This window comes from Amblyraja radiata, chromosome 18 (genome assembly GCF_010909765.2).
Source record: "Amblyraja radiata isolate CabotCenter1 chromosome 18, sAmbRad1.1.pri, whole genome shotgun sequence".
Taxonomy (NCBI): domain Eukaryota; kingdom Metazoa; phylum Chordata; class Chondrichthyes; order Rajiformes; family Rajidae; genus Amblyraja; species Amblyraja radiata.
This window is the reverse complement of record NC_045973.1, coordinates 33,855,340-33,883,100: the sequence shown is the minus strand read 5'-3', so window position 1 is coordinate 33,883,100 and position 27,761 is coordinate 33,855,340. Positions and strand designations below refer to the sequence as shown.

General features: G+C 44.7%; 1 protein-coding gene across 1 annotated transcript in view; it reads left to right on the top strand.

Annotated features, from left to right (window-relative positions):
- The window catches only part of LOC116983363 (monocarboxylate transporter 5-like), a 52,729-nt gene extending 25,775 nt beyond the window's left edge, over window positions 1-26,954 (top strand). Inside the window, exons 2-8 of the mRNA XM_033037087.1 lie at window positions 4,044-4,176; window positions 6,978-7,121; window positions 8,747-8,908; window positions 9,945-10,628; window positions 15,145-15,356; window positions 18,229-18,322; window positions 22,066-26,954. Coding sequence (XP_032892978.1) covers window positions 4,044-4,176; window positions 6,978-7,121; window positions 8,747-8,908; window positions 9,945-10,628; window positions 15,145-15,356; window positions 18,229-18,322; window positions 22,066-22,295 — 1,659 coding nt within the window. The 3' untranslated portion in view covers window positions 22,296-26,954. The remainder of the gene's footprint in view (window positions 1-4,043; window positions 4,177-6,977; window positions 7,122-8,746; window positions 8,909-9,944; window positions 10,629-15,144; window positions 15,357-18,228; window positions 18,323-22,065) is intronic.
- The last annotated feature ends 807 nt before the right edge of the window (window positions 26,955-27,761 follow it).

Below are 27,761 nucleotides of genomic sequence, written 5' to 3'. Positions count from 1 at the left end.
GCGGATGACACTAAGCTGGGAGGCAGTGTTAGCTGTGAGGAGGATGCTAGGAGGCTGCAAGGTGACTTGGATAGGCTGGGTGAGTGGGCAAATGTATGGCAGATGCAGTATAATGTGGATAAATGTGAGGTTATCCACTTTGGTGGCAAAAACAGGAAAGCAGACTATTATCTAAATGGTGGACGATTAGGAAAGGGGAGATGCAACGAGACCTGGGTGTCATGGTACATCAGTCAATGAAAGTAGGCATGCAGGTGCAGCAAAGTGAAGAAAGCAAATGGTATGTTAGCATTCATAGCAAAAGGATTTGAGTATAGGAGCAGGGAGGTTCTACTGCAGTTGTACAGGGTCTTGGTGAGACCACACCTGGAGTATTGCGTACAGTTTTGGTCTCCAAATCTGAGGAAGGTCATTATTGCCATAGAGGGAGTGCAAAGAAGGTTCACCAGATTGATTCCTGGGATGTCAGGACTTTCATATGAAGAAAGACTGGATAGACTCGGCTTGTACTCGCTAGAATTTAGGAGATTGAGGGGGGATCTTATAGAAACTTACAAAATTCTTAAGGGGTTGGACAAGCTAGATGCAGGAAGATTGTTCCCGATGTTGGGGAAGTCCAGGACAAGGGGTCACAGCTTAAGGATAGAGGGGAAATCCTTTAAGACCGAGATGAGAAAAACATTTTTCACACAGAGAGTGGTGAATCTCTGGAACTCTCTGCCACAGAGGGTAGTTGAGGCCAGTTAATTGGCTATATTTAAGAGGGAGTTAGATGTGGCCCTTGTGGCTAAAGGGATCAGGGGGTATGGAGAGAAGGCAGGTACGGGATACTGAGTTGGATGATCAGCCATGATCATATTGAATGGCGGTGCAGGCTCGAAGGGCCGAATGGCCTACTCTTGCACCTATTTTCTATGTATCTATGTATCTAGGGCAGATGCATACATTATTTTTATACTATTCTTTATCCACTTTCCCCCTGTTATCTTTAGCCACCATGTGCGGTTTCTTCAGAAGGGTTTCGGCCCAAAACATTGCCTATCTCCTTCGCTCCATAGATGCTGCTGCACCCGCTGAGTTTCTCCAGCATTTTCCAGCATCTGCTGTTCCTTCTTAAACACTAATCACACACAACCGACTTTGGTGAGCAGGTCCCATCGTTCTCATCCCAACACGAGACTCCTGAATTGGACGTTCAAGAGAATGTCAGGAGGACAGGGAGATTGCTTCAAGGACGTTCTCAAAGCTTCCATGGAAATAAATGTATTATCCTCACGGGATCTCTGGCGCATGGATCCCTCAAAATGAAGATGGCGCATTTGGGATGGGACAGCGATTTTCAGGTCTCTTTGTTCAGAACAAGTGAAAGCCCAGTGAGAAAGGTGCTACCACCCACACTGGCAAATCTCCTTTGGATCTCATCTCCTCCAAGCAAACTGCCCATCCACTCACCTCAGAGTTTGCAGAAGTCATGTTAGCCTCATCAGCCTCCTCAGAGTAGAAACCAACCTCCCTCAACCTTGGGGGACAGCCTCAGAAGAGAAAGCTTTTATATAACTGTTATTTTGGCATTTAAATGCATTTAACAAGGATATGCTGGGATGGGTTTATGAAGTTAGTTGCGAAAGGTTCATTACACAAAGAAACAAACATATTTAATCGGATTGTCTCATCCGCCATGTATTATTCACTTGGCTTTAATTAATTGAATATGACATCAAAAAACAAACCAGGTCTATTTAATAATTATAATGGCGCAATGTAATTAATTGAGAAGTATTTAAATGGTTTTAAAACGAGAATCTTGGTTTCCTTGTCTCTGGAAGATATTAATTTGTAGTGACTCAGAGCCCACAAATGGAGACAACAAGCAAACACTGTCCATCTGATTAAAGCTCTCTGGGTTTGTGGCCAATGTTGTGGGCAGGACTGGCTTTTGTCACAGTGATCTTAAAATCGGAATCACGTTTTGCATGGAACCTAATTTATATTTGAAGTTTCTTGATCATTTTTAGTGGTTTGGCCTGTTTCAAGCATGTTGTGTTGAAAGCTCAAGCCTGGATAGAGTGGACATGTAGAGGATGTTTCCACTAGTGGGAAAGTCTAGGATCAGAGGCCATAGCCTCAGAATAAAGGGATGTACCTTAAGAAAGGAGATGAGGAGGAATGTCTTTAGACAGAGGGTGGTGAATCTGTGGAAAGTCATTGCCACATAAGTCAGCGGAGGCCAAGTCAATGGATATTTTTAAGGCAGAGATTGATAGATTCTTGATTAGCAGGGGTTATGGGGCTCCGATTAGCAGGAGAATGGGGTTGAAGGGGAAAGGTAGATCAGCCATGATTGATTGGCAGAGTTGACTTGATGGGCTGAGTGGCCTAATTCTGCTCCTATAGCTTAATAACATGAAACTATCAGAAATGTTTGCCAGGTTGTTACAAGCAAGCCGACGAAGTAAACCCCATATAGTGCCTCCCTAGTCAAGTTGCCCTAGTAGAGTTGCTACCTCACAATATCAGAGACCCAGGTTCAATCCTGACCTCGGGTGCTGTCTGTGTGGAGTTTGCACATTCTCCCTGTGACCTCGTGGGTTTCCTCCCACATCCCAAAGATGTGCAGGCTTTGCCTCTGTAAATTGCCGCCAGTGTGTCGGGTGTAGGTGTGAAAGTTGGATAACCTGGAGCTAGTATGAACGAGTGATCGATGGTCAGTATGGACTCGGTGGGCCGATGGGCCTGTTTCTAAGCTGATCAATCAATCTATCTTTGGACTTCCATGACTTTTTCTTAACAACTTAATCCTTGCTTCTGTTTCTCTCGCTCTCTCCTATTCAAACAGATAAATTAGGGTGAATAGTAGCAGGAGCTCTAAAGTGAGTGACAATATTCCTTGGCCTTTAATGGGCTTTCAGTGATGTACAGATGGCATCTAAATTACAAATCCCATCTGTAAATCTAGTTGCATTTATTGGCATGTGTAAATGTACAGTGAGGTACAGGAACAATGAAAACCCTTGCAGCATCACAGGCGGTTCACAATATACACATAAATCCTACTAGAAAGTGGTAAGAAAAAGTGTGTGCTAAAAAGTAAGACATTAGTGCAAATCACAGTTCAAAAACAAGTGATACATTTCTCATTGTTAGTGTGGAGCATAACACACTAGTGAGCAGTGCGGCACAGTGGTGCAGTGGTAGAATTGCTGCATTACAGCGCCAGAGACCAGGGTTTAATCCCAACTATGGGTGTATATGTCTGTATGGAGTTTGTACATTCTCCCTGTGACCGCGTGGGTTTTCTTCGGGTGCTCCGGTTTCCTGCCACACTCCAAAAATGCACAGGTCTGTAGGTGAATTGGCTTCGGTAGAGATTGTAAATTGTCCCTGGTATGTAGGATAATGCTAGTGTACGGGCATCGCTGGTTGGCACGGACTTGGTGGGCCAAAGGGCCTGTTTCTGCGCTGTTTCTCTAAACTAAACTCTAAACTAAATTAAACTAAGATGGGGCAAAAGAGCACTTTCCCCACCCCTTATATAGGCAGCTCTCTCATTACCGCTCCGGTCTCCCTTAATCTCTTGCTATGATCCCTCTCCCGTCTCCTGCTCTTTAAACCGGTCTTCTGGGTTAAGGTTTTTTTTTCTGCAATTCTTTCCATTATCCACTCCATTGGCCCAGAGTTTATTTTTTGTGTGCGATTGCATGCACCTCTGCAAAGTGCATCGAGACATTAAAGATGCAAGGCAAACATGTTGTTGCCACTGGTGTTGTAATTCCAGGCAAATGACCCATGTAATTTGGAAGGCATGTGGCACAACACCAGTGCCCAATGGAGCAACACTAACACTGATGGCAACTAAAAGCATTGTTGTACAAAACTGTGAGGAGGTGATGTGCCTCACTGGCGTAACAATGGTCTGTGGTGCATGGGGCTTTGACGGTCAGTCTGCCTGGGTAGTCGCACACAGCATAATGTGTTGCTTAGCAATGGGTGGCCATGAGGTAGGCACCAGATTAAAGTTTGTTCCTTCTCATTGATTCTCGCAGATAAATGTGCTGGCCATGGGAATACTGAAATCATTTGGATTCTTATCTATAGCACTACAGGAAACATTTGATGCATCTATGGAACAGATCAGCTGGATTGGATCTATTATGTCATGCGTCCGATTAACAGCAGGTACCATCAAAACTTAAAGCATTGCCATATGCTGTACAAAATATGACACATAGCTTTTTTAACTGCAAAAATAGATTTGTGTGCACTTGCTAACTACTAGACATTTTGTCATATCCCTGTCACATTATATGTCTACTTTTTCCTGTTTTAAACTGGAATGGCAATTATAAAGAGTATCTAAATATAAGAGAGACACAAAATGCTGGAGTAACTCAGCGGGACAGGCAGCATCTCTGGATAGAAGGAATGGGTGACATTTCGCGTCGAGACCCTTCGCCAGTCTGAGAGTGAGGGAGGGTGAAACTAGAGGTATGGGAAGACTCAAAACAAAGCAGAGCCTGCATCAATGATTCAGGAAAGGTGGAGCCCACAATGGTCCATTGTTGGATGGGGACGAGGTGATAACAAAGGAATAGAAATGGTGAAATTAGCAACACAGCTAGGGTGGAGGAGGGACAGAGTGAGAGGGAATGCAAGATTGACTTGAAGTTAAGAAATCGATTGAATATTGATGAAAACAACAAAAGGATATGGTACTGTCCGATTCATCTCTATCACTTTGTGGACTTGTGGATATTGTGGACATGGAACTGACTTGCCACAATTTAGAGATACAACATGGAAACAGACCAGTGATTACCTGCACACTAGTTCAATCCTGCACAATTTACAAAGGCACACGTCTTTGTAGCGTGGGAGGAAACTGGGGCACCCAGGAGAAAACCCACGCGGTAACAGAGGGACTGTACAAACTCCATACAGACAGCACCCGTAGTCAGGATCAAACCCAGATCACTGGCATTGTAAGGCAGCAACTCTACCACTGCACCACTGTGCCGCCCTTTGTCCATGTGGCTTTTGGTTTCTCTCTGGGTGCTCTATCTTTCTTCCCACATCTAAAACACATCAATTGGTAGATTATTGGCCACTGTAAATTTCCCCTTGTAAGTGAGAGGGAGGAGGGGGGGGGGGCGTTTGAAGTGGATGTGAGGAGGATAACATTGGATTAGTTTAAGATTGGTTGGTTGATGTTCCCAGTGTTTCCATGCTGCCTGTCTCCATCTATAACAGTGTTTCCACCATGAACGGTGGAGCCACTAGTAGGCTGCTTCTATTTCTAACAATGCTGCTTTAATTGTCACGCGTGCAACTGCGCAGTGAAATTCTTGTTGCATATTTACACATGCAGGCACCGACATGCTTTGGCGCCATTTCCACAAGTCCAAAGAGCGGTTCCTGATCCTGACAGCCATAGAGAGATACAGCACAGAAACAGGCCCCTTGGCCCAACTTGCCTACACCGACCAACAGGCCCCATCTACACTAGTCCCATCTGTCTGTGCTTGGCCCATATCCCTCTGTCCTATCCAAGTAGCTGTCAAAATGTTTCCTAAACATTGCGATACTACCTGCCTAAACTACCTCCTCCGATAGTTTGCTCCATGCACCCACCACCCACTGTGTGGAAAGGATATCCTTCATGTTCCTATTAAATCTCTCCCCTTTCACCTTAAACCCATGTCCTCTGGTTCTCGATTCCCTTACTCTGGGCAAGAGACTCTATGCGTCTACCCGATCTATTCCTCTCATGATCTTATACACCTCTGTAAGATCACCCCTCATCCTCCTGTGCTCCAAGGAATAGAGTCCCAGCCTGCTCAACCTCTCCCTATAGCCCAGGCCCTCGTGTCTTGGCAACATTCTCGTAAATCTGCTCTGCACCCATTCCAGTTCCTGATCCTGGTAACCTCCAGGCTCCTGTAGGGCCTTTCCACCGTCACCCTCGACCAGAACCGACCCTCTCCTCACCGGGTCATCTTTCTGTTCTACCTGGCATTGGGATCCATTTGTGTTGTGGGAGAAGGTCTTGTTGTATTTTCAACAATCAGGGCATTGCCGCTGCAAATAAATTTGAATCACTTTTAACAGAAGACAAAGAATAGGCATGCATTGATAAACCTCCTTTCATGTCCCTTTCAAAAGGTGCCAAAAACCTTTCTAGCCAGTGAGATACATCTGAATTGTGTTAATGGTGACAAAGCAGCCAACTCACACGCAGCAAGCTTCCACCAACAGCAATCCATTGATGTCCAGACTTTCTCTTTACTAATTTGTGGATTGAAGCATAAATATTGGAACAGGAACAATCATCTTCAAAGAAGTGTCATGGGATTTTCAACAGACACCTTAGAAAGCAGAAGTGGCCTCAATCAAAAGATGGCACTTTAACACTGTAGTTTGCCCTCAGTCCTAAACTGGAATGTCAGTCCAGAACATGAAGAAAGGTCCCGACCTTTCCCATCCTGGAGAACATGGATAGTGACGTTATGGGTCGGAACCCTTCTTCAGAGTCACCTATCCATATTCTCCAGAGATGCTTCCTTAACTTTACTTCGACTTTAGAGATAAACCGCATAAACAGGCCCTTTGGCTCCCTCCAATTCCGCGCCGACCAGCGGTCACCCTGTACACCATTCTGCACACAAGGGACAATTTACAATTTTACCGTGCGTGTCTTTTGAAATGTGCAGGGAAACCAGAGCACCCGGAGAAATCCCACGCGGTCACAGGGGAGAACGGGCAAACTCCGTACACTGCACCCGTACACTGCACCCGAACCCAGGTCTCTGCTGCTGTAAAGCGGCAGCAACTCTACTGCTGTGCCACTGTGCATCACCCTCCGAGTTACTCCAGCATTCTTTCACCTATCTTGTCTGAGCCACAGCTAAATGAACCAGGTGATGTGGTCCAAATGTACCCTCCCCCCTTCATTCTGGATGTTTGTTATGTGTTTGTTCCAGGTCCATTTGCTGCTATATTCTGTGCAAAGATTGGTGAGAAGAAGACCGGAATTTTGGGAGGAGCCATGGTCTCCATTGGATTGTTCTTAAGCTCGTACTCTGAACAAATTTCCTATCTGTACTTCAGCCTTGGCTTGTTGACAGGTGAGGGCAGTACTTACTGAAACGTACATGAGAAATGTCCCTTCTATTGTCTTTACTTAGAGCCGGAACTTAGTTTAGTTTAGAGATGCAGCGTGGAAACAGGCCCTTCGGCCCACTAAATCCTTGCCGACCAGTGCTCCCCACACACTAACACTATCCTACACACACCAGAGACAATTTACAATTTACCAAACCAATTAACCTACAAACCTAAGATAGACACAAAAATCTGGAGTAACTTAGCGGGACAGGCAGCATCTCTGGAGAGAAGGAATGGGTGACGTTTCGGGAAGGGTCTTGCCCCGAAACATCACCCGTTCCTTTTCTCCAGAGATGCTGCCTGTCCCGCTGAGCTACTCCAGCTTTTTGTGTCTATCTCCGGTTTAAACCAGTATCTGCAGTTCCTTCTTACACAACCTAAAATATGTCAGGAGTGTAGGAGAAGACCGGAGAAAACCCACGCAGATCACGGGGAGAATGTACAAACTCTATATAGACAGCATCTGTAATCGGGATCGAACCCAGATCTCTGGCGCTGTAAGGCAGCAACTCGACCGCTGCCCCACCGTGCCTCCCCAAGGATTTGTTTGTAAACCCCTCTGCCTCTGTTTCTCGGTGTAATGGGCACAGCCACAGTGGGATGATTGGTCCTCCGGGTATGAAGATTCCACAATAATAAGGAAGCAGTGTAAGTATTACATTTCAGGTAATGCAGACTGATTAGCAAGGCTGAGAGTAGTGGTGAGAGCTCAAAATCATGGTCCACCACTGATCACTGCTGAATAATCAGTAGTATATAGCATACAGTAGTGCATAGTGTACAGTAGTCCTCAGTACATAATAGGATGTCTTTCCATCACTCACACACAGGTTGTGGATGAAATCTCCTAGAACAACTTCTGTTCATGAGGAAAGCAGTGCTGACCACCCGATGGAGAGAGCCACGTCATTGCCACATTTGGGGAATTAATTTCCACCACTCCTCCTCCCCTTTCCTCATTCCTCAAGTCTCCCTGTGCCAGGTCTGATTCCCGAAGCTTTGGACTAGTCTTGTCCTTTATTATTTTGTCTGATCTGTTGGAGTCGAGTTCCTCCCCTCATCACCCCCACACAAAAAGGCACTTCCTAGGAGAGTTAAATAAGATTCACAAGAGGAGCTGTTAGGACGAGCTTGGAGACAGAAGACGACTTTAAGGAGAAGCCGAAAGGAAGACTGTGAGGTAGAGACCTAAACCGGTATCGGGGAAATGTAGCCTCTGCCTTTGGCCTGTCCCTACCAGCACAGTGGCCCATCCAACTAAGTAAGTAAGTAAGTAAGTTTATTGGCCAAGTATTCACATACAAGGAATTTGCCTTGGTGCTCTGCCCATAAGTAACAACATGACATGCAGTGACAGTTACGAATGACTCAGAAAACACTAAACATTAATAATAATAAGACATTAATTAGATTAGATTAGATAGCCTTTATTGTCATTCAGACCGAAGTGATAAAACTACCTGCTGTTTCACAGCTCTGCTTAATGATAAGACTCCTGCTGGTGAGGGAACCAGTCCCTCAGGTAAGGAACCATCTGCTTGATCTAAAACTCAATGGCTGCGTCTTTCTTCTTTTCCCTTTGCAGGAGCGGGATTTGCTTTCGTGTCCCAGGCTGCGGCTCTTAACACGACCAGATACTTCCGTCGAAAGCTCACCACCGCCTGTGCCATTTCCCGCTCGGGTACAGGGCTAACCTTTGCCCTCGCTCCATTCCTTCAGTACCTTCTCAATGAATATGGCTCGCAAGGTAGGTGGTCAACCAAATGCTTCTGCATTCCTTCACTGTTAAAACTTTCACTTACACACAACTTGGATTTATTTGATCCTTCGGCAAAATCATATACCTCAAGGCTTTAATTGTCAAGTGGCAACATCAGATTAAAGATGAACCGTATTTTAAAGAGGTGTACTAAATCATGAGAGGAATTGATCGGGTAGACGCACAGAGGCGCTTGCCCATAGTAGGGGAATCGAGAACCAGAGGACAAAGGTTTAAGGTGCTGGGGGAAAGATTTAATAGGAACTTGAGGGGTAACTATTTCACACTAAGGGTGGTGGGTGTATGGAACGAGCTGCTGGAGGAGGTAGTTGAGACAGGGACTGTAGCAACGTTTAAGAAACATTTAGACAGGTGCATGGATAGGACAGGTTTAGAGGGATATGGCCAAACGCAGGCAGGTGGGACAGATTGGCCAGTGTCAGCAAGTTGGGCCAAAGGGCCTGTTTCCGCGCTCTAACACTTTATGAGTCTATTACTATACATAACATTATCACAGTTGTCTAATCTCAAACACAGTATCCATTGGGATGTAGCCCAGTGTCCTGGCTCTTTTTCTTCATGGCAGGAGTGGTTCAATGTTAAGTAAATTTGGAGTTGAAAGGGGGAGAACATTTACAACCCAGTTCTTAGGAACTTACACTCAGAAATCCCTAACAGATTTTGCCGCCATTTCTAAAGTCCAGTCCGTTCCGCGCGCTCGTTCTCCTGGAGCAGCGCCCGATCCAGGCGAGCCCCAGGCAGCTGCAGGGCCTACAGCCGTCGCCTCTGTCTGGATCGTCCAGCGAACCGTTGTCCCTCTCTATTGAATTAGCTCACTGCAGACAACTCTCCAATGGTGTGCGTACCTAACACTGAAACGTGGAAATATATTTTGATAATTATGATTTAATTGCACAATTCCAAACGTGTTTTGTTGTCATTTGTAAATAGAAAGAGGCATTTAATATTGCGTCCGATCAAGTGATTGTTTTTTAAAAATTACTTTACTACTCATATCACTCAGGGGCAATTCTCATCCTGTGCGGATTAACGCTGCACCTGATACCACTCGGCATGTTGAACCGTCCAATTTATTTGAAGCAAGATGCGGCCGAGGGTCGTGACTGGAGGCAAGGTCAGCAGAAGAAGCCAGGTCTCCTTGAAGAGAAAAAGGACACGGTCACTGCAGGAGGGTCACAGTTTCCAACCGGTCACAACAGCAAGACTGTGACGGTTCCTGCTCTGCCCACTTGGAATGGACTGGAGGAACCTAACGCTCTATTGTGCAACGGGAAACAGGCTGATGAGCAAAACCATTCCACTCCCAAAGACTTGTCTGTCTTGGAGCCCAGGGAGTCCTTCTTGCCTCAGGAGCCTGCTTCATTAAGACAGTTGCAATCCGCTCCCCAGCCAAGTTGCAAAGTGATAAACGGAAGTTCAAATCAATTGCTGGCCACAGTCAGCCTGCCAACTGATACGGGACACAAGGGCTTCTGCAAAGAACTGGGCGACCAACTGAAGTCCATTTTTGGCGAAGTGAAAAACCTCATTGATTTGACTCTGCTCACCAACCCAATGTTTATTATTTACACTTTATGCACCTTCTTCAGTCAATTGGCCTACTTCATACCTTATTTTCATCTAGTTGGAAAGGCCAAGGCATTGGGCATTGAGCCATTCCAAGCCACCTTACTAATTTCTATGGCTGGTGAGTAGCTTGTTGCATATCTATGTTGTTAAACAGTGAGTGGCACAGTGGTGCAGCGATAGAGTTGCTGCCTTACAGCGCCAGAGGCCCGGGTTCAATCCTGACTAAGGGTGTTGATTGAAAAGAGTTTGCACGTTCTCCCTGTGATCACGTGGGTTTCCTCCAGGTGCTCCGGTTTCCTCCCACATTCCAAAGACATGCAGGTTTGTAGGTTAATTGGCTTCCGTAAATTTCCCCTAGAGTGTAGGATAGATCTAGTGTATGGGGTGATTGTTGGTCGGTGCCATCTCAGTGGAATGAAGGGCCTGCTTCCACACTGTATCTCTAAAACTAAAACTAACGGTGGTTCTAGATGAACACAAGAAACACATAAGATTTTGCATTGTACCTGAACCTGACCGTAGATGCGCATATAACAATAAACTCATCGTGCAAAGTACTGCAGAAGCTGGAATCTTGAGCAAAGCACAATGCCTGAGGAAGTTAGCAAGGCAGGCAGCATCTGGAGAGGGAATGAACAGATGACATTACAGGTTGAGACCCTTCCTCAGACTCTCCATGAGAGTTTGAAGAAAGGTTCCAAGAATAAAACTCCTCTTGACTTATCATGCGCCAACATGCAAAAGCACACAAGATATCTACTAACATCGTAAACACAAGGAGCTGCAGATACTGGTTTATTAAAAAAAAGACACAAAGTGTCTCAGCAACTCAGCAGCATCTTTGGAGAACATGGACAGGTGACAGTTCTGACCCTAAACATCTATTCATGATCTCCAGAAAATCTGCCTGACCCGATGAGTTACTACAGAACTTGCCTTTTTTTTTATCCCTAGTAACGTGAATTGGATCTCCTCACATTGTTACATAGATAATAATGTTGGATATAGGTTGTAATTAGAGAATTTTATTAAAAAAATAAAAGTCACATTTCTATAGTGTATTTCACAACCCCAGCACCTATGAAGGCTCCTTAGACCCATTGAAGTCAGATAATTATTTTAAGATAAGAAATGAATGAGTATGCACAACAGACTTGCACAAGCAGCATTGTAATGGTGGCCAATTAATCTGTTCAACCATGTTTATTTGGTCATCCCATTTTCCCTTGTTCTACGGGACACCTGATGTTCAGGACGAGCTGTGCCCCAAGGCCCAGTGTGTTTTCCGGAGACACTTTGGGCATTTTTCACATGCTTGGCATTTTGTACGGCTTTTTGAATCCAGGCAATCTCACTGGAATGAGGGAGTGTGATCCACGCCCTATGTAAGACCCACTCCCTGTCGAAAGTCAGGAGAACATACTGATGGCAGGTTGGCGCAGTGGTGCAGCAGTAGAGTTGCTGCCTTCAACTCACGTTCGATCCTGACTATGGGTATTGTCTGTGCGGAGTTTGTACGTTCTCCCTGTGACCCCGTGAGGTTTCTCTGGGGGCTCCGGTTTCCCTTCACATTCCAAAGACATGAGGGTTTGAAGGTTAATTGGCTTCTGTAAATTGTCCCTAGTGTGTAGGATAGAACTAATATACGGGTGATCGCTGGTCAGTGTGGATTTGATAGTCCAAAGTGCCTTTTTCCGCACTGTATCTAAACTAAACTAAACTAAACTAAACTAAATGTCTGGAGAAACTCAGCGGGTGCAGCAGCATCTATGGAGCGAAGGAAATAGGCAACGTTTCAGGCCGAAACCCTTCCTTCGCTCCATAGATGCTGCTGCACCCGCTGAGTTTCTCCAGTTTTTTTGTGTACCTTCGATTTTCCAGCATCTGCAGTTCCTTCTTAAACAAAATGTCTGATATCTTCATACACGTTAACTGCATAGTGTTGTAAGTTGGCATATGCTGCTTCCTCCTATGGTGTTAGGGTGCTAATATCCAAAGCCACAGTAATACTAATCTTGCATGGGATTTCTATTGACATCTATTCATTTCTTTCTCTAAACTGATTGAGAAAAGCTGGATTTCTGAATCCAAGCCAACACCTAATCTAGAAAATCCAAATGATTCACAATCCAATATATTTGCTTTGCAGCTTAATGATCAAATCCAGAATGACAAAGGTACAGTTTTCTCCATTTAAAATAAATGTTTTGATTGTATATCTGCAATGAATGATCACATTTTCAATGAAATGTTTAACAACAAGCATGGAATGCATTGAGAGGGACCTTTGGAAAACCATATTGATAATTGTGGGAACTTTGATGAGCAAAGGTAGATTATGTTGTAGAAGTATTTAATCTTTTTGATTGAGGAGCTTTTCATTTTCAGATGCCCTGCTGGTTATCAGAGGGTGTTATATATTTCATATTTCTTTATAACATGGGAGATTATTTTGCTCATTGGGTCTGTACCAGCTCTCAGAACAATCCCCTTCCCCCAATTACATCTCGGTGAGCTACTCTGTCACACGTGGCCATTAGGAACCACTGATCTGCCCTGCAGGATAATCCACACATAAGGGATGCTTCTCAATGGTTTAGTTAGGATGCATTGTTGACCAGATCTAGATAGAGTTGATGTGGAGAGGATATTTCTAATAGTGGGAGAGCTTCATTTAATTTAGTTTCGTTTACAGATACAGTTAACAGATACAGTTTAAAGATACGATGCGATACGATAAAACTTTATTGTTCCCCGGAAGGAAATTGGTCTGCCAACAGTCACAACACACAAGGTAGACAAAAACTTAAAATTAAAAGTGAAAACAAATAGAAAAGGACAAGTGAGTGTTGGCTGGCAGCCGTGTGCACAGCGCCTTAACCTGAACAAGCGATTAAAACAAACGCAGACTTATCCCCTGCGCAGAGGATTCTAAAACTAGAATGCCCCCCCGTCCCCCCCACTCTTCCCCACACCAGGTCCCCCTGTGTTCTCCCACCATCCCTCACAGTGTCACAGAATGGAAATAGGCCCTCCAGCCCTCCGACACCAAGCCGACCAGCGTTCACCCGAACACTAGTTCTCTCTGGGAAACTAGGGGCAATTTACGGAGGGCAATTAACCTACAAACTTGGAATGTGAGAGGAAATTGGAGCACCCGGAGGAAACCCACGTGGCCACGGGGAGAACATACAAACTCCAAACAGACAGCACCTGTAATCAGGATCAATCCCAGGTCTCTGACGCTGTAAGGCAGCGCTCTACCGATGTGTCATTGTGTCGAGTGTAGGACCAGAGGGCACAGCCTCATAATAAAAGGACGTACCTTTAGAATGGAGATGAGGAGGCATTTCTTTAGCCAGTAGGTGATTAATCTGTGGAATTCATTGCAACAGACAGCTGTGGAGGCTGTCTTTGGGTATTTTTAGGCGAGATTGATAGGTTCTTGATTAGTAAGGGTGTCAAAAGTTATGGGGAGAAGTTATTGTATCGTATCCTATCTTTAACTCCACCTGAGTTTAGATGGCTATTTGCTGGCAGCACTCAGTCTCATTTTTGATTAATTTATGTAGAAGCAGTAAAGTCCTGATGCCATGCAGTGGTGAGAAGTGGATTTGCACTCAGCGAGAGAAAACGTGCATTCAATTCCATCATTGCTAGGAACTCAGGATGCAAAATAACACTTCACAGTTGAATTGAATTCAATTTGAGATAGGCTGGACCTATGCCCTTTGGCCCACCCGAGTCAATGCTAACCATCACTAGTTCACACTAGTTCTAAATTCATAAGTTCAAAAGTTCATAAATCACTGGAGCAGAATTAGGCCATTCGGCCCATCGAGTCTGCTCCACCATTTAATCATCGATGATCTATCTTTCCCTCTAAACCTCATTCTTCTGCCTTCTCCCCATAACCTGCACTAGGCCTCCACCACTGTCTGTGGCAATTAATTCCACAAATTCACCACCCTCTGGCTTAAGAAATTCTTCCTCATTTCCTTTCTAAAAGTACGTCCTTTTATTCTGTGGTTGTGCGCTCTGCTCCGAGCCACTCCCATTATTGGTAACACCCTCTCTATATCAACTCTATCCATGCCTATTCGTTGAGTTTCATCCTTCACACATCCTTCAAAACTCCAGCGAGTACAGTTCCAGAGCCATAAAATGCTTATCATACGTTAACCCGATCATCTCTGGAATTTTGTGTCTATCGTCAATAGAATTAAATGCTCCGTGAGACTTGCATTTAAAACACTCTCACAAAGGGCCAGCACTGAGGCACATCGGTAAAGCTGCTGCCTTATAGCGCCAGAGTCCCGGGTTCGGGACAAAGTTTGTACGTTGTAACCGCGTGGGTTTGTACCCTGTAACCGCGTGGGTTTTCTCCGGCACGCTGGTTTCCTCCTGCATTCCAAAAGACGTACAGGTTTGTAGGTTAATACAGGTTTGAAAGACCCGTTCCCACACTGTACTGTTCTAGGTTCTGTGTGAAAAGCTGAATAATCTGTTGTTTCATTTTTCATTTGTACCATTTTGCCACTTACGTTATGATGCTAACTGATGTATTGACATTGCCGACTTAAGATACATCACAGTCACGGGCCGCTTTCCTAAAGTACAAGTTTTTCTTTCAGGAGTCGTTGAGATTGTGGCTCAGCTCATCTCTGGCTATATCGCTGACCGCAACTTCATCAAGAAGTATCATTACCATAAAATCTACCTTCTGTTTTGTGGAGCTATCAATCTTCTGGCACCCCTAGCAAAAACTTTCCCCACACTCATGGTGTACATAGTGTTCTTTGCCATGTTCTGTGGGGGTTATCTGACCTTGTTGCTGCCAGTCCTGGTGAGAGGGAATTTACTTGTCCTTTTGTCTATTATTTTCCTCCCCATTTAGGTTCTTCCAACTGATCACTGCAGACGCTGCACTGCACTGGAATGGAAATGTTATAGAGAGGGAAATGGGTCAAATGTGAGCAAATGGGTCTAGCATAGATGGGCGTCTTGGTTGGCATGGACGAGATGGGCCGAAGAGCCTGTTCCCATGCCGTATCACTCTATATCATAGTCTTCTTATCTCCTTGCAGCCTCCCAAATAAACTGCACAATTAGGAAGGCATTGGAAAGGGGATGGATAGTATTGCAGGGTGGCAGAGTGGCGCAGCTGGTAGAGTCACTGCCTCATAGTGTCAAAAGCCTGACTTTGATGCTGACCTGGGGTGTTGCATGTGTGGAGTTTCCCACATTCTCCCTGTGACCTCGTCCCATCTGCTCCGGTTTTCTCCCACATCCCAAAGACGTGCGAGTTTGCAGGTAAATTGGCCTCTGTAAAATTGCCCCTAGTGTGTCGGGAGTGGATGCAAAAGTGGGATAACATAAAACTAGTGTGAATAGGTGATCGATGGTCAGCATGGACTCGGTGGGCTGAATGGCCTGTTTCCATGCTGTTTCTTTCAATCTTTCAATTCATAGATAAGAGAGAATGGGAGGAGGCTTCAGTAAATGTAGATGCCTCCACAGAATGTAAAGCTGAAGAATCCATTCCTACGCTATATATTCTGTGGAATATATTGCGTAGGAATATGGAAAAGAGCATGGAAAAAAAAGCCTTAGTATTTATTCCTAAACCAAAAAAAAATTTAAGATGAGAGGAAATGTTACATTTACAAAGAAAATTGGTTAGACTACACGTGGGAGTAATTGGAACCAAAGATCCTATAGCAAGCAAGATATTCCACTCAACGAAAAAGACGTAGTACGGTCATGGGTAATTTTCGGCCCCATTTCCATAACCGGCTTCCGTCTCCGCACCAAAGATCCCAAAGATACTAGTGCGGAGACGGAAGCCGGTTACGGAAACATCCTCGTAAAAATCAAAGTTCTTTGGTAAAAACCTTCTCATTTTCAGAATTATAATTTATTAACACAAACTGTCCCCCCGCAACGTTGAGTACACTGCGGGTCGGGTCGGGTCGGGTCGGGTTACTGAAATGGATGAAAAAAAGGCCCACGTTCCGCTCCGTTGCGTACTACACGTCAGCCCATTGCATTTAGCAGGAGTAGACTATCTTGCTCCGCTATAGGATCTTTGCTTGGAACAGTTACACTCTCCAGAAAGATACCACAGAAAATGAATTGGTGTAGGACAAGAAGAGTACAACAAGGAATTAACCAGGATTGAAGAAACATCTTTCAAGTGAGAATGAGCAGGCTGGGGTCACTGCTCGTATAAAAAAAATTGAAAAGAGACCAGAGAGAGAGAGACATCTGAAGATGTTACCAATTCTGAAGATGTTAAGAGGTTTGACTGTGGGGGACGGTATTTTACAGTCTTTGTACAAATGGACAAGAACCCAGACATTAGCATGATACAAATATTGAGTAACTAAATAAGTTTTCAGAGGATTTTCTTTTCAAAGGAGGTGGTGGTGAGGAAATGGAGATTTCTGGCATGTTAATGGTCAAAGCGGATAGTAGTGATGCTTGACACAAACATGGGAAGGGAAGTCAAGTCAAGTTTATTCGTCACATACGCATATGAGATGTGCAGTGAAATGAAAAGTGGCAATGCTTGCGGATTGTGCAAAAAAACTACAAAAACAGAATGGAACAGAATCAGTAATTACATATTTGTGGGAGAAACAACCCCATTGTCGCAGCAAGAGGCAGGACGTAGTGGTTGGAGATGGGGTAGTTAGATTAGCTGAGGATTCACATGTGTATACTGGCAATGCTTAAGTAAGATGAATGATCCGCTCTTGTGGTGCAGTTCCATGTAACGAAGATTGTCAGAACATCACCCAAATCCAGTGTACATTATGCGGAAACAAAGAACTGCAGATGTTGATTTATACCAAAGAAAGACACAAAATGGTGGAGTAACTCAGCGGATCAGGCAGCATCCCTGGAGAAAAAGGATAGGTGACGTTTCAGGTCAGGCCCTTCTTCAGACTGAATGGTAGGGGGTGAGAAGTGGGGGTTGGGGAGTATGAACAGGCTGGAGGAGAAAAAAGACCACGACCAATCTGGGCTGGCCATAAATGACCTCAGGCAGGGAGATGCCCTGGTAGGTCCATTGGTGGCTGGGGAAGGTGTGAACTCAAGTGGGATGCAATGTGGTGAACTGTGGAACTGGTTAAACGACTAGGGTGGAGCAAGAGAGACAAGGGGGAAGGGGGAGGTGAGGGGATTGTAAGTAGAAGTTACTTGAACAGAGAATTCGACGTTCATACCGCTGGGTTGTAAGCTCCTCAAATTGTTTCAATAAATTGCCATAGTAAGTTGAAATGTCGTCGGGGGGGGGTAGAGGGGTGTGAGGTGGAGATAAAAAATTATCTTCTGTTACAAGCGCTGGACAAGATGTGGTAACATATGTAAGTTGAATTCAATGGAACTGTATTTCAAAATGGGACTTCAACACATGTTACTGGAGGCATCATCAATGCATACAACAAAGGGGAGATCTTTTCCAGCAGTCTGCAATATGATTCCGTGTAAACAACAATATGTTGGTTAATCAGTGACCTAGCAAGGATGTAACAATAAGCACCAACTGAATGAGGATAATGTTCCAGGGCTGGATCTGATAGATTTAGCCTCCCTCTCCATTAATGAATGGTAATAAAATGTCTTCATGATACATTATTAAGATTGACAGAAAACTCAGTGCATTTTTATGCTCAAATTCTTTTTTGACTAGGTTTCTTTTTGTCTTTTAGGTTGATTTCATTGGAAATCATAAGATACAGAAGGGAATGGGTCTCTCCCAGTTCTTTGTGGGAATTGGCTGTTTGATAGGTCCACCAGCAGCAGGTAAGTGTAACTCTTGGTGTAGGAGGTGAGAGATCGAACAGAATTAGTTTAGTTTGATTCAGAAATACAGCCCTTCGGCCCATAAAGCCCATGCCAACCATTGATCCTGGATGTGGGAACTGAACCATCCTATAAACAACTAGAGAATGGTCATGAGCTACTATCGACCTCATTGGAGACCCACTGACTATCTTTAATCGGACTTTACTGGACTTTATCTTGCACTAAATATTATTCCCTTGATCATGTATCTATAATAATAATAATGGATGGGATTTATATAGCGCCTTTCTAATACTCAAGGCGCTTTACATCGCATTATTCATTCACTCCTCAGTCACATTCAGTGGTGGTAAGCTACTTCTGTAGCCACAGCTGCCCTGGGGCAGACTGACGGAAGCGTGGCTGCCATTCTGCGCCTACAGCCCCTCCGACCACCACCAATCACTCACACACATTCACACACAGGCAAAGGTGGGTGAAGTGTCTTGCCCAAGGACACAACGACAGTATGCACTCCAAGCGGGATTCGAACCGGCCACCTTCCGGTCGCCAGCCGAACACTTAGCCCATTGTGCCATCTATCTGCATACTGTAGATTGCTCGATGGCAATCATGTATATTCTTTCCGCTGACTGATTAGCATGCAACAAAAGCTTTTCATTGTACTTCGGTACACATCACAATAAACTATAGTTATATGTTATTCCACTTTCTCATTCACTCCCTACACACAAGGGGCAATTTACAGAAATCAATGAACCTTCAAACCCGCGCGTCTTTGAGACGTGGGAGGAAACTGGAGCGCCCCAAAGGAAATCCATGCGGTCACAGTGAGAACATGCAAACTCCACACAGACAGCACCTGAGGTCAGGACCAAACCTGGGTCCCTGGCGCTACGAGGCAGCAGCTCTACCAACTGTGCCACTGTGCTGCCCTAACTGAGAAAGAACTAAATGCTTACTTATACATGTGTTAAAATAGTTGCTAAATGGAATGTGGGTAGGTTGTGTCGATGATTTATGAAGGGGGCCAACAGTAAAGTTGGTGAACAGAGATCACATTGGTCTGAGGTCTTTGATTCTATTTAATCTGAGGTGGATGTTAGTGGCACTAATGTTTAAATTAGTTTAGAGATATAACGTGGAAACAGGCCCTTCGGCCAATCAGCGATTCCCGTACACTAGCACTATCTCACACACCAGGGACAATTTACAATTTTACCGAAGCCAATTAACAAACAAACCTGTACGTCTTTGGAGGGTGGGAGGAAACTGGAGCACCTGGAGAAAACCCACAAGGTCACAGGGAGAGCGTAGAAAATCCATAGTCAGGATCGAACCCAGGTCTCTGGCGCTGTGAGGCAGCAACTCTACCGTTGTGCCACCATGCCGCACTAGGTTGACCTCATTCATTTAATGAAGCAAAACTGGGATGCCAACCCCATATGGCTCTCCAGTTATCCTTGCTGGTATCACACAAAGGTAGGATGAGAATAGATTGGACTACTGGTGATAATTATTCACTGAGATACAAGGTGCTGCTGGAAACCTGTGTAACATAGCAAGTTGAACAAGCTTTCAGGGGAAGGGAGAAGAGGTAGGAACATTCTAATTGCAAGTCAACGACCTGCATCTGCCTGAATGTAATCCATTTCCCACCATTCCCTGCATATCAATGTGCCTTATTTGCCTCCTGCAGGTCTCGACCTGAAATGTCCATCCTATTTCCTTTCTCCAGAGACGCTGCCTGACCTGCTGAGTTACTCCAGCTTTTTCTGTCTATCTTCAATGTAAACCAGCATCTACAGTTCCATCCTACACCCCTGGCAGCATGTTCCAGACACCCACCACCCTGTGTAAAAAAAAACTTGCCCTGCACATCCCCTTTAAACTCTGCCCCTCTCATCTTACAGATACAACCTCTAGTCTTTGACAATTCCACTCTGGGAGAAAGGCTCTGTTTGTCTACCCTATCTACGCATCTCGTCATTTTGTGTACTTGCTCAATCTCTGGCATTCTAAAGAAAACAGTCCAAGTTTGTCCATCCTATCCTTGTAATGAATACTCCCTAATCCAGGCAGCATTCTGGTAAAATTCCTCTGCACCCTCTCCAAAGCTCCACATCCTCCATTGGGGCACCCAGAACTGTACGCAATACACCAAATGTGGCCAACCAAAGTCTTATCATGACTTCCTGACTTGTAGGAGGCGGTGCGACTCTCGTCAGCAGCGGCCTCTGCAGTCCGTCTGTGTTTTATTATTTTTTGTCTCGTTTTTATGTAGTTTTTGTTATTTTTTTTGTTGGGGTACGTGTGTGGGGGGGGGGGGGGGGGGGGGGGGGGGGGGGGGGGAGGGGGTAACTTTAAAATCTTTCCCTGCACGGGAGACCCGACCTTTTCTTTGTCGGGTCTCCGTTGTCGTTGGGGCTGCAACGTGGAGCGGCCTCTAACAGGAACGACCTGGGGTTCCAGCTGCGGAGCTGCCGACTACTCACCGTCACGGGGCTGGCCGAGTCCGGAGCGGGTGGAGCGGTGGTGGACGCTGCTGCCACCCGACCCCCGGAGATTCGGAGGCTGCAACTGCGGGTTTGGCGGACGGGGGCACCGGGAGCCCGCGGGTCCCTGCTGGGAGACCGCTTTTCGGGGCTTCCGCAACGGCGACTTCTCCCGCCCGAGTTGCGGGGTTGAAGAGCACCTGAGCGGGGCCTTACACCATCGCCCCGCGCGGCTTGGAATGGCCGCGGGTCTCTGCGAGCGCACGCCGGGGGCTCTAACACCAAGACCCGGTGCGCGACCTTGCATCACCCGGCGTGGCTTTAATGGCCGCGGGACAATCGCCATCGCCAGCCGGAGGCTTTGACTTTGACTCTGACTCTGACATGGGGGGGAGAGTGCAGAGGAGAGATAAGTTTTTTTTGCCTTCCATCACAACGATGTGATGGATGTTTGTGTAAATTGTGTTGTGTCTCGGGTTTTTTTGTTTTGTAATGTATGGCTGCAGAAACGACATTTCGTTTGGACCTCAAGGGGTCCAAATGACAATAAATTGAATTGTATTGTATTGTATTGTATTGTATTGTATTGTATTGTATTGTATTGTATTGTATTGTATTGTATTGTATTGTACTCAATGCCCCAACCAATGTAGGTCAGCCTACCATACGCCTTCTTTACCAGTCTATCTACTTGTGCTGAAGATAGACACAAAATGTTGGAGTAACCCAGCGGGACAGGCGGCATCTCTGGAGAAAAGGAATGGGTGACGTTTCGGGTCGGAACCCTTCCTCAGACCAGACCCGAAACGTCACGTATACCTTTTCTCCAGGGGTGCTGCCTGACCTGCTGAGTTACTCCTGCATTGTGTGTCTATATCTTCTGTATAAACCAGCATCTGCAGTTTCTTCCTTAACATTTTATCTACTTGTGCTGTCACTTTCAGGGGGTTATGGACTTGGATCCCAAGACCTCTCTGTCCATGGATGGTTAGGTAAGGCCATCAAGGATTTGGAGGTATGGTGGGTTTGTGCATTTGAGGTACAGTTCAACCAAGACCCTATTGAATGTCAGAACAAGCAAGAATGGTTGGGTGGCCCATTCCTGTTCAGTTCTTATAGCCAGCGATTTGAATCTTCAGAAATCATCTTCAGAGACTTGCAGAATTGCAAGAGCGGGGTTTTTGGTTTGTGAGAATGGTTTCAAAACTTCTGTCAGTTCGTCAATGTCCATTTCTCTTGTTCCAGGTGCTCTTCACGACTTCACCAAAAATTACGACGCCTCGTTCCAGTTGGCTGGCTCTTGTTACTTCGCCTCATTCGTGATCTTGTTCTTTGTACCGCTGGCTGAGCGTAAGGTGTCGAGGGAGGCCGACGAAAGAACCAAGGACGACTCCAGCAACTCCAGCAAAGAGAACGTTCTCCCTCCCTGTCCCTCCACGAAGAAGGAGTACTTGCAGCTGGAGAGCATGGTGTGAGGGAGGACTCCCTACCAGCAGTACTTTACTGGACATGAGCCCCAGTCCCAGTACCTTGATCTTGCCACCAGTAACATCTCCAATTGTACAGCCCTTTGGATGGTAACCGCATGAAGGGAACATTGGTGACTAAGAGGTGGATTAACGCCAGATGTTTCAAGGAGGAGCTGGATATTTATTGAATTTTATGGGCTGAATAACCTACACCAACTCAGACCAATCAAAGTCGGGGAGGAAAAAGAAACAGCACTTTATTTGAAAATTCCTTTTGATTACTGAAGACTACACAAATTCCTACCAAACGATCATTCTGATGTTTTTGTTTTATCGATTTTAAATGACTTTGTTTTGCACCACACTACCCAGGTACTGATGGAAACCTCAGCATCAGTGGTGTTGGGGAGTTATAAAGCATGGACAGACAGCAGCCAGAGTATTCCCAGTGAAGAAATATTGGTTCCGAATGAATTGCACAGGTGCTATTCAGCACATTTAGGATAAGACTGAAGGAGTCTTGTTTCACCAATACGTTCAGACGGGAATATCAAGTGAGCTCTTTTAAATGATGCCTTAAAGAAACTGAGGGGAAATGCATATTAGATAAGGACAAACAAAAGATTGTAAAAGCACTGAGTGGAACAAAGCAAGTCCGAGTAACGTGCCTCGATTTAGACTCCAACCCTGGCTTTGTTAGGGCGAAAATATCGATTGTATGCATCCTTTTTATTCTCTCTCAGCATAGTGCCTTGAGTCATTTTTTTCCTGCATTTAAGGTGCTGTATAAAATAAAAATTGTTGGACACCTCTCAGGAGAAAATCAATATCAAAGTGCTGGAGTAACTCAATGGGTCAGGCTGTACCTTTGGAGAAAAAGGATGGATGACATTTCGGATCGGAACCCTTTTTCAGTTCTGACCCGAAAAGTCACCCATTGTTTTTCTCCAGAGATGCTGCCTGACCTGCTGAGTTACTCTAGCTCTTTATGCCTATCTTCAGTATAAATCAGCATCTGCAGTTCCTTTTTACATGTAGAAAACTCCAGCTTGGTTCCTTCTGGGAGTACTATACAGTTGGCATTGCTGTCTTTGGATGTGATGTTATACCTTCGATATTGTCTAACCTGCTGAATTCCTCCAGCACTTAGTGTTTTGCTCAATGTTTCAACATCTGCAGTTTGTTGTGCCTCTATTATGGAGTAATTTTTGTCCCCCACGAGAGACCAGACAGGATATCAATGTCATACCTTTATCTGAAAGACAGCACTCTCTGAAATGCCGCACTCCCTCAGCATCAGGCCAGGTTTTGTATTCCATTCATCAGAATAAAGTTCGAACCCAGGATCCGATGAGAAGGTGAACAACTGGGCAACAGCTGGTAATAAACAGGCAAATGGAAGTAAGATTGGAGAAAAGGACTAACACTGACTTAACAAACAAAATATCCCAGTTCTATCTCATTAATCAGTCCGATGGCACAATGGTGCATGTGCCGCTGCCTCACAATGCCAGAGACCCGGGTTCAATCTGACCTCGGGTGCTGTCTGTGTGGAGTTGGCACGTTCTCCCTATGACTATGTGGGTGTCCTCCAGGAGCTTCTGTTTCCTCCCTCATCCCAAAGACATACTGGCTTGTAGTTTAATTGGCCGCTGTGAATTGCCCCTAGTGTGTAGGGAATGGGTGCGAATGTGGGATAACAGGATGAGTGTGTACGGGTGATCCATGGTCAGCGTCGACTCAGTGGACCAAAGGGCCTGTTTTCATGCTGTACCTTTTCAATCAGTCATTCTAGTTAATAACTGAATGTTTGGAACAAGCTTGATGCTGCAGTGTCTGGGCTGTTTGAAAATGTTCTACCGCGGAGTACTGATTACTGACGGCAACAGGCCTACTGAGGTCAAAACTGGCTGTGAAAGTTTTACCATCATAGTTTAGTGAAAATTTATTCACAGAATTCTTTTAAGCCAAACAGTGCCCAATTTGTGATCGTGAAAAGAATCTGGAAAGTGATAATGATTGCTACTTTTATTTCTAGTTAAAGAGACAGGGGTTACAAGGGCACTCTCATTACCACCAAAAGCTGATGCAAAATCTTTTGTGAAACGATCAGGTTATGTCTTTGATTTGGAAATTAATATCAGGCCAACGCCACATCTATTTGAATTGTCACTGGCTTGGTATATTTGCCTGTCTCTTAGGGATTGCTAACAGCAAAAAAAAAACCTGTCGCTCCTGCTGGAATGAAATCTAATTAAGAATTAAAGGAATTGAAATTAAATTAAAAGCCTCAGATGACTGCTGTGACACCGAGGACATTATCGCCTTCTAATGAGCTGGTCTCCTACAGAACAGGATTTAACAGCAACTTCCTCATTAAATTTGCAAAGATCCACAAGGTATTTGATAGCTTCCAATCCTACACTTCACACAGGCTACTAAGTCTTGGGTGTTAATCCGCTCAAAAGGGCTTGCTTTCTCATGACGTACTTTAAGTCTGATCTTGGGGATATTAGAACCGGAGCCAGCTCCATCCAGCCCACGCTGTATCTCTGCCATCAGCAAAGTCAGTTTGGAACCGGCATAGTTGACCTGACCCATCCACAGAGTCAGCCTTCACTCTTTCAACCTCATTTGTGGAGATGAGCAACGGCTTTGGCCAACTCCAGACACCCTTCTGCCTTATCACTCAGTTTGCCTGAGTTGAAACGCAGGAAGGAATTTCAGATGCGAGTTTACACCGAAAATAGACACAAAACCCTGGAGTAACTCAGCAGGACAGGCAGCACCTCTGATGAAAAGGAATAGATGACGGAAGATGTCAGAGAGACGGGTTAAATCACCAGTTCACCTTTAGGTCTTGGCAATGTATGACTTAATAGTTTCTAACTCCTATTGTCCCATTAGGAGTGAGTTATTGCACAGAAGTCACTGACAGATTGAAATTACATCACAATAAGCCTTTGGGATATAATGTTATAGCTTCAAAATTCACTGAAAAAGTAACGTCAAGTATTTTCAATGTTGCAGTCTTTTAAAAAATGTCTTAATTATCTTCTATTTGTGGATTGTGTTTTTACAGTAAAATTTGAGTTGTATATTAAAGTAGATATTGAAATGGTTGAAACATAAGTGAGCTTTTGAGGGAATGCCTCTTTTGATTGCAATGGTACTTAAGTTTGAGTTAGAGGCACAGAACTGTTCAGCGCTGAAGCAGGCCTTTCAGCCCACCTTGTCCATGTCGACCAAGTAGGCACATTGGGCTAGTCCCATTCGTCCGCATTTGGCCTGTAGCCCTCTAAACCCTTCCTACCCACTTATTTGTCCAAATGTCTTTTAAGACTCATAATAGTATCCGCTAAAGAAATTAAACCTATATGTGATATGCTACCACAATAGTGAAGTTGCTGAACTCTACTTAGAGTTCCGTTAATCTGGGGAGATGAGAAGAAAGCAAAAAGCTGGAGGAATTCAAAGGGGGGGAGGGGGGCAAGGTGAGTTCCTCCAGCAGTTTGTTTTTTGCTAAAGATTCCAGTAAGTGCAGTCTCTTGTATCTCCTGGGAGATGAGTTTGAATCTCACCATGGAATGTGATTTAAAATAATTAAATAAAGCTAGAATTTAAAATATATATTTTTGTTGTAATCACAAGGCCTGGATGAAATGGATGTGGAGAAGATGTTTCTACCAGTGGGAGAGTCTAGGACCAGAGACCAGAGCCTCAGAATTAAAGGACGAAGATTTAGAAAGGAGATGAGGAGGAATTTCTTTAGTCAGAGGGCGGTGAATCTGTGCAATTAATTGCCACAGACGACTGTGGTGGCCAAGTCAACGGATATTTTTAAGGCGAAGATTGACAGATTCTTGATTAGTGTCAGAGTTATATGGAGAAGGCGGGTGAATGGGAATGAGAGGGAAAGATAGGTCAGCCATGATTAAATGGTGGAATGGACTTGATGGACAGAATGGAATAATTCTACTCCTATGACTTCTAGTGAACTCACTATGCCCTCTAGCTCTCCCGTTCTAATGAAGGGTCACCAAAATGAAACATTAATTGTTTTGATGATGGCCTAATCAGTCAGCCGTGATTGAATGGCGGAGTGGAGCTGATGGGCTGAATGGCCTAATTCTGCTCCGAGAACGTTTGCACTTATGAAGTGTAAATTTACTGAATTGTTGAAAGCACTCACCTGGTTCACTCATACCCTTCCGGGAGAGAAATCGCATCTTTACCTGGTCTACCCTCAATACAGAACCACCAACATGGCTGATTCTATAAAATTTGACATCTGCCTGCTCATTTCTGGGCAATTTGAGGCAGGGAATAAATCCTAGCATTCAAAGCAACATCCGCACCTCAATTATGAATAAATTAAAGAGGCCCTGTTTATTTTAGATGAGGAGAATGATTGTTAACCTAGATTGCTGCTACATCCACAGGAGGTTGAATCTAACACACCACACAGAACGTAAGGACAGGTGTAACAAAGGGACAAGAGACCATTCCCTTAACCAGTGTCTTCGGGGATAGATTTGAGTGAGAGAGTTATAAATGAGTGTTGTTATAACTGTCCTGATTTATATTTCCATTGATTTAATGATTGTATAATTGCACCTACAATGTTAGCAATAAGTGCTAATAAATACATGATGATTTGCTGAACAGCTGCATTTTCTCATTCTTATTTTAAACTACCTTACAGCCCTTTCATTGCCAGCAGAGGGCGCTCACAACTTAGTATATCAAAGTGATGTGTATCAAAGGCAAACTTTACAGTACAGGCTCACACACTGAAGGAAAGCAGCTCGCATGAGTATATTCCAATACACACACATACATACAGCTTGTAGAGCTGCCACTTCACAGTGCCAGGGATCCTGGTTCAATCCTGACCTCGGATGTTGTCTGTGTGGAGTTTGCACGTCTCCCTGTGGCCGTGTGGCTTTCCTCCCAGTATTCCGGTTTCCCTCCTCATCTCAAAGACGTGTATCTTTGGGTTAATTGGCCTCTGTAAATGGACCTTAGTGTGAATGGGGAGGATGCGAAAGTGGGACAACATAGAACCAGTGTGAATGGGTCATCGATAGTCAGCATGGACTCAGTGGACTGAAGGGCCTGTTTCCATGCTGTATCTCTAAACTCTAAACATGTTTTAATTATCACAGTGAGTCATAGAGGGAACTGGGTGGAGTGGTGTTAGTTAAATTGGCCAGCCAGTGAACTGAGGATGGTTTCCTAACCAATATTGCTGCCACTGGAAAACCAAAAGCTGAAAACACTGCAGGTCAGGCAGCATCTGCGGAAAGGAAAAGAGTTGACGTTTCAGGGTGGTTCTTACCATGTCAATGGGACATCAATGTGAAATATTAATTTTGCTTCTGTCTCTATTGATGGTACCTGACCTGCTGACTAATGCCAACATTGTCTATTTACATTTACCACAGACAACCAGTACTTTTTATATTGTTT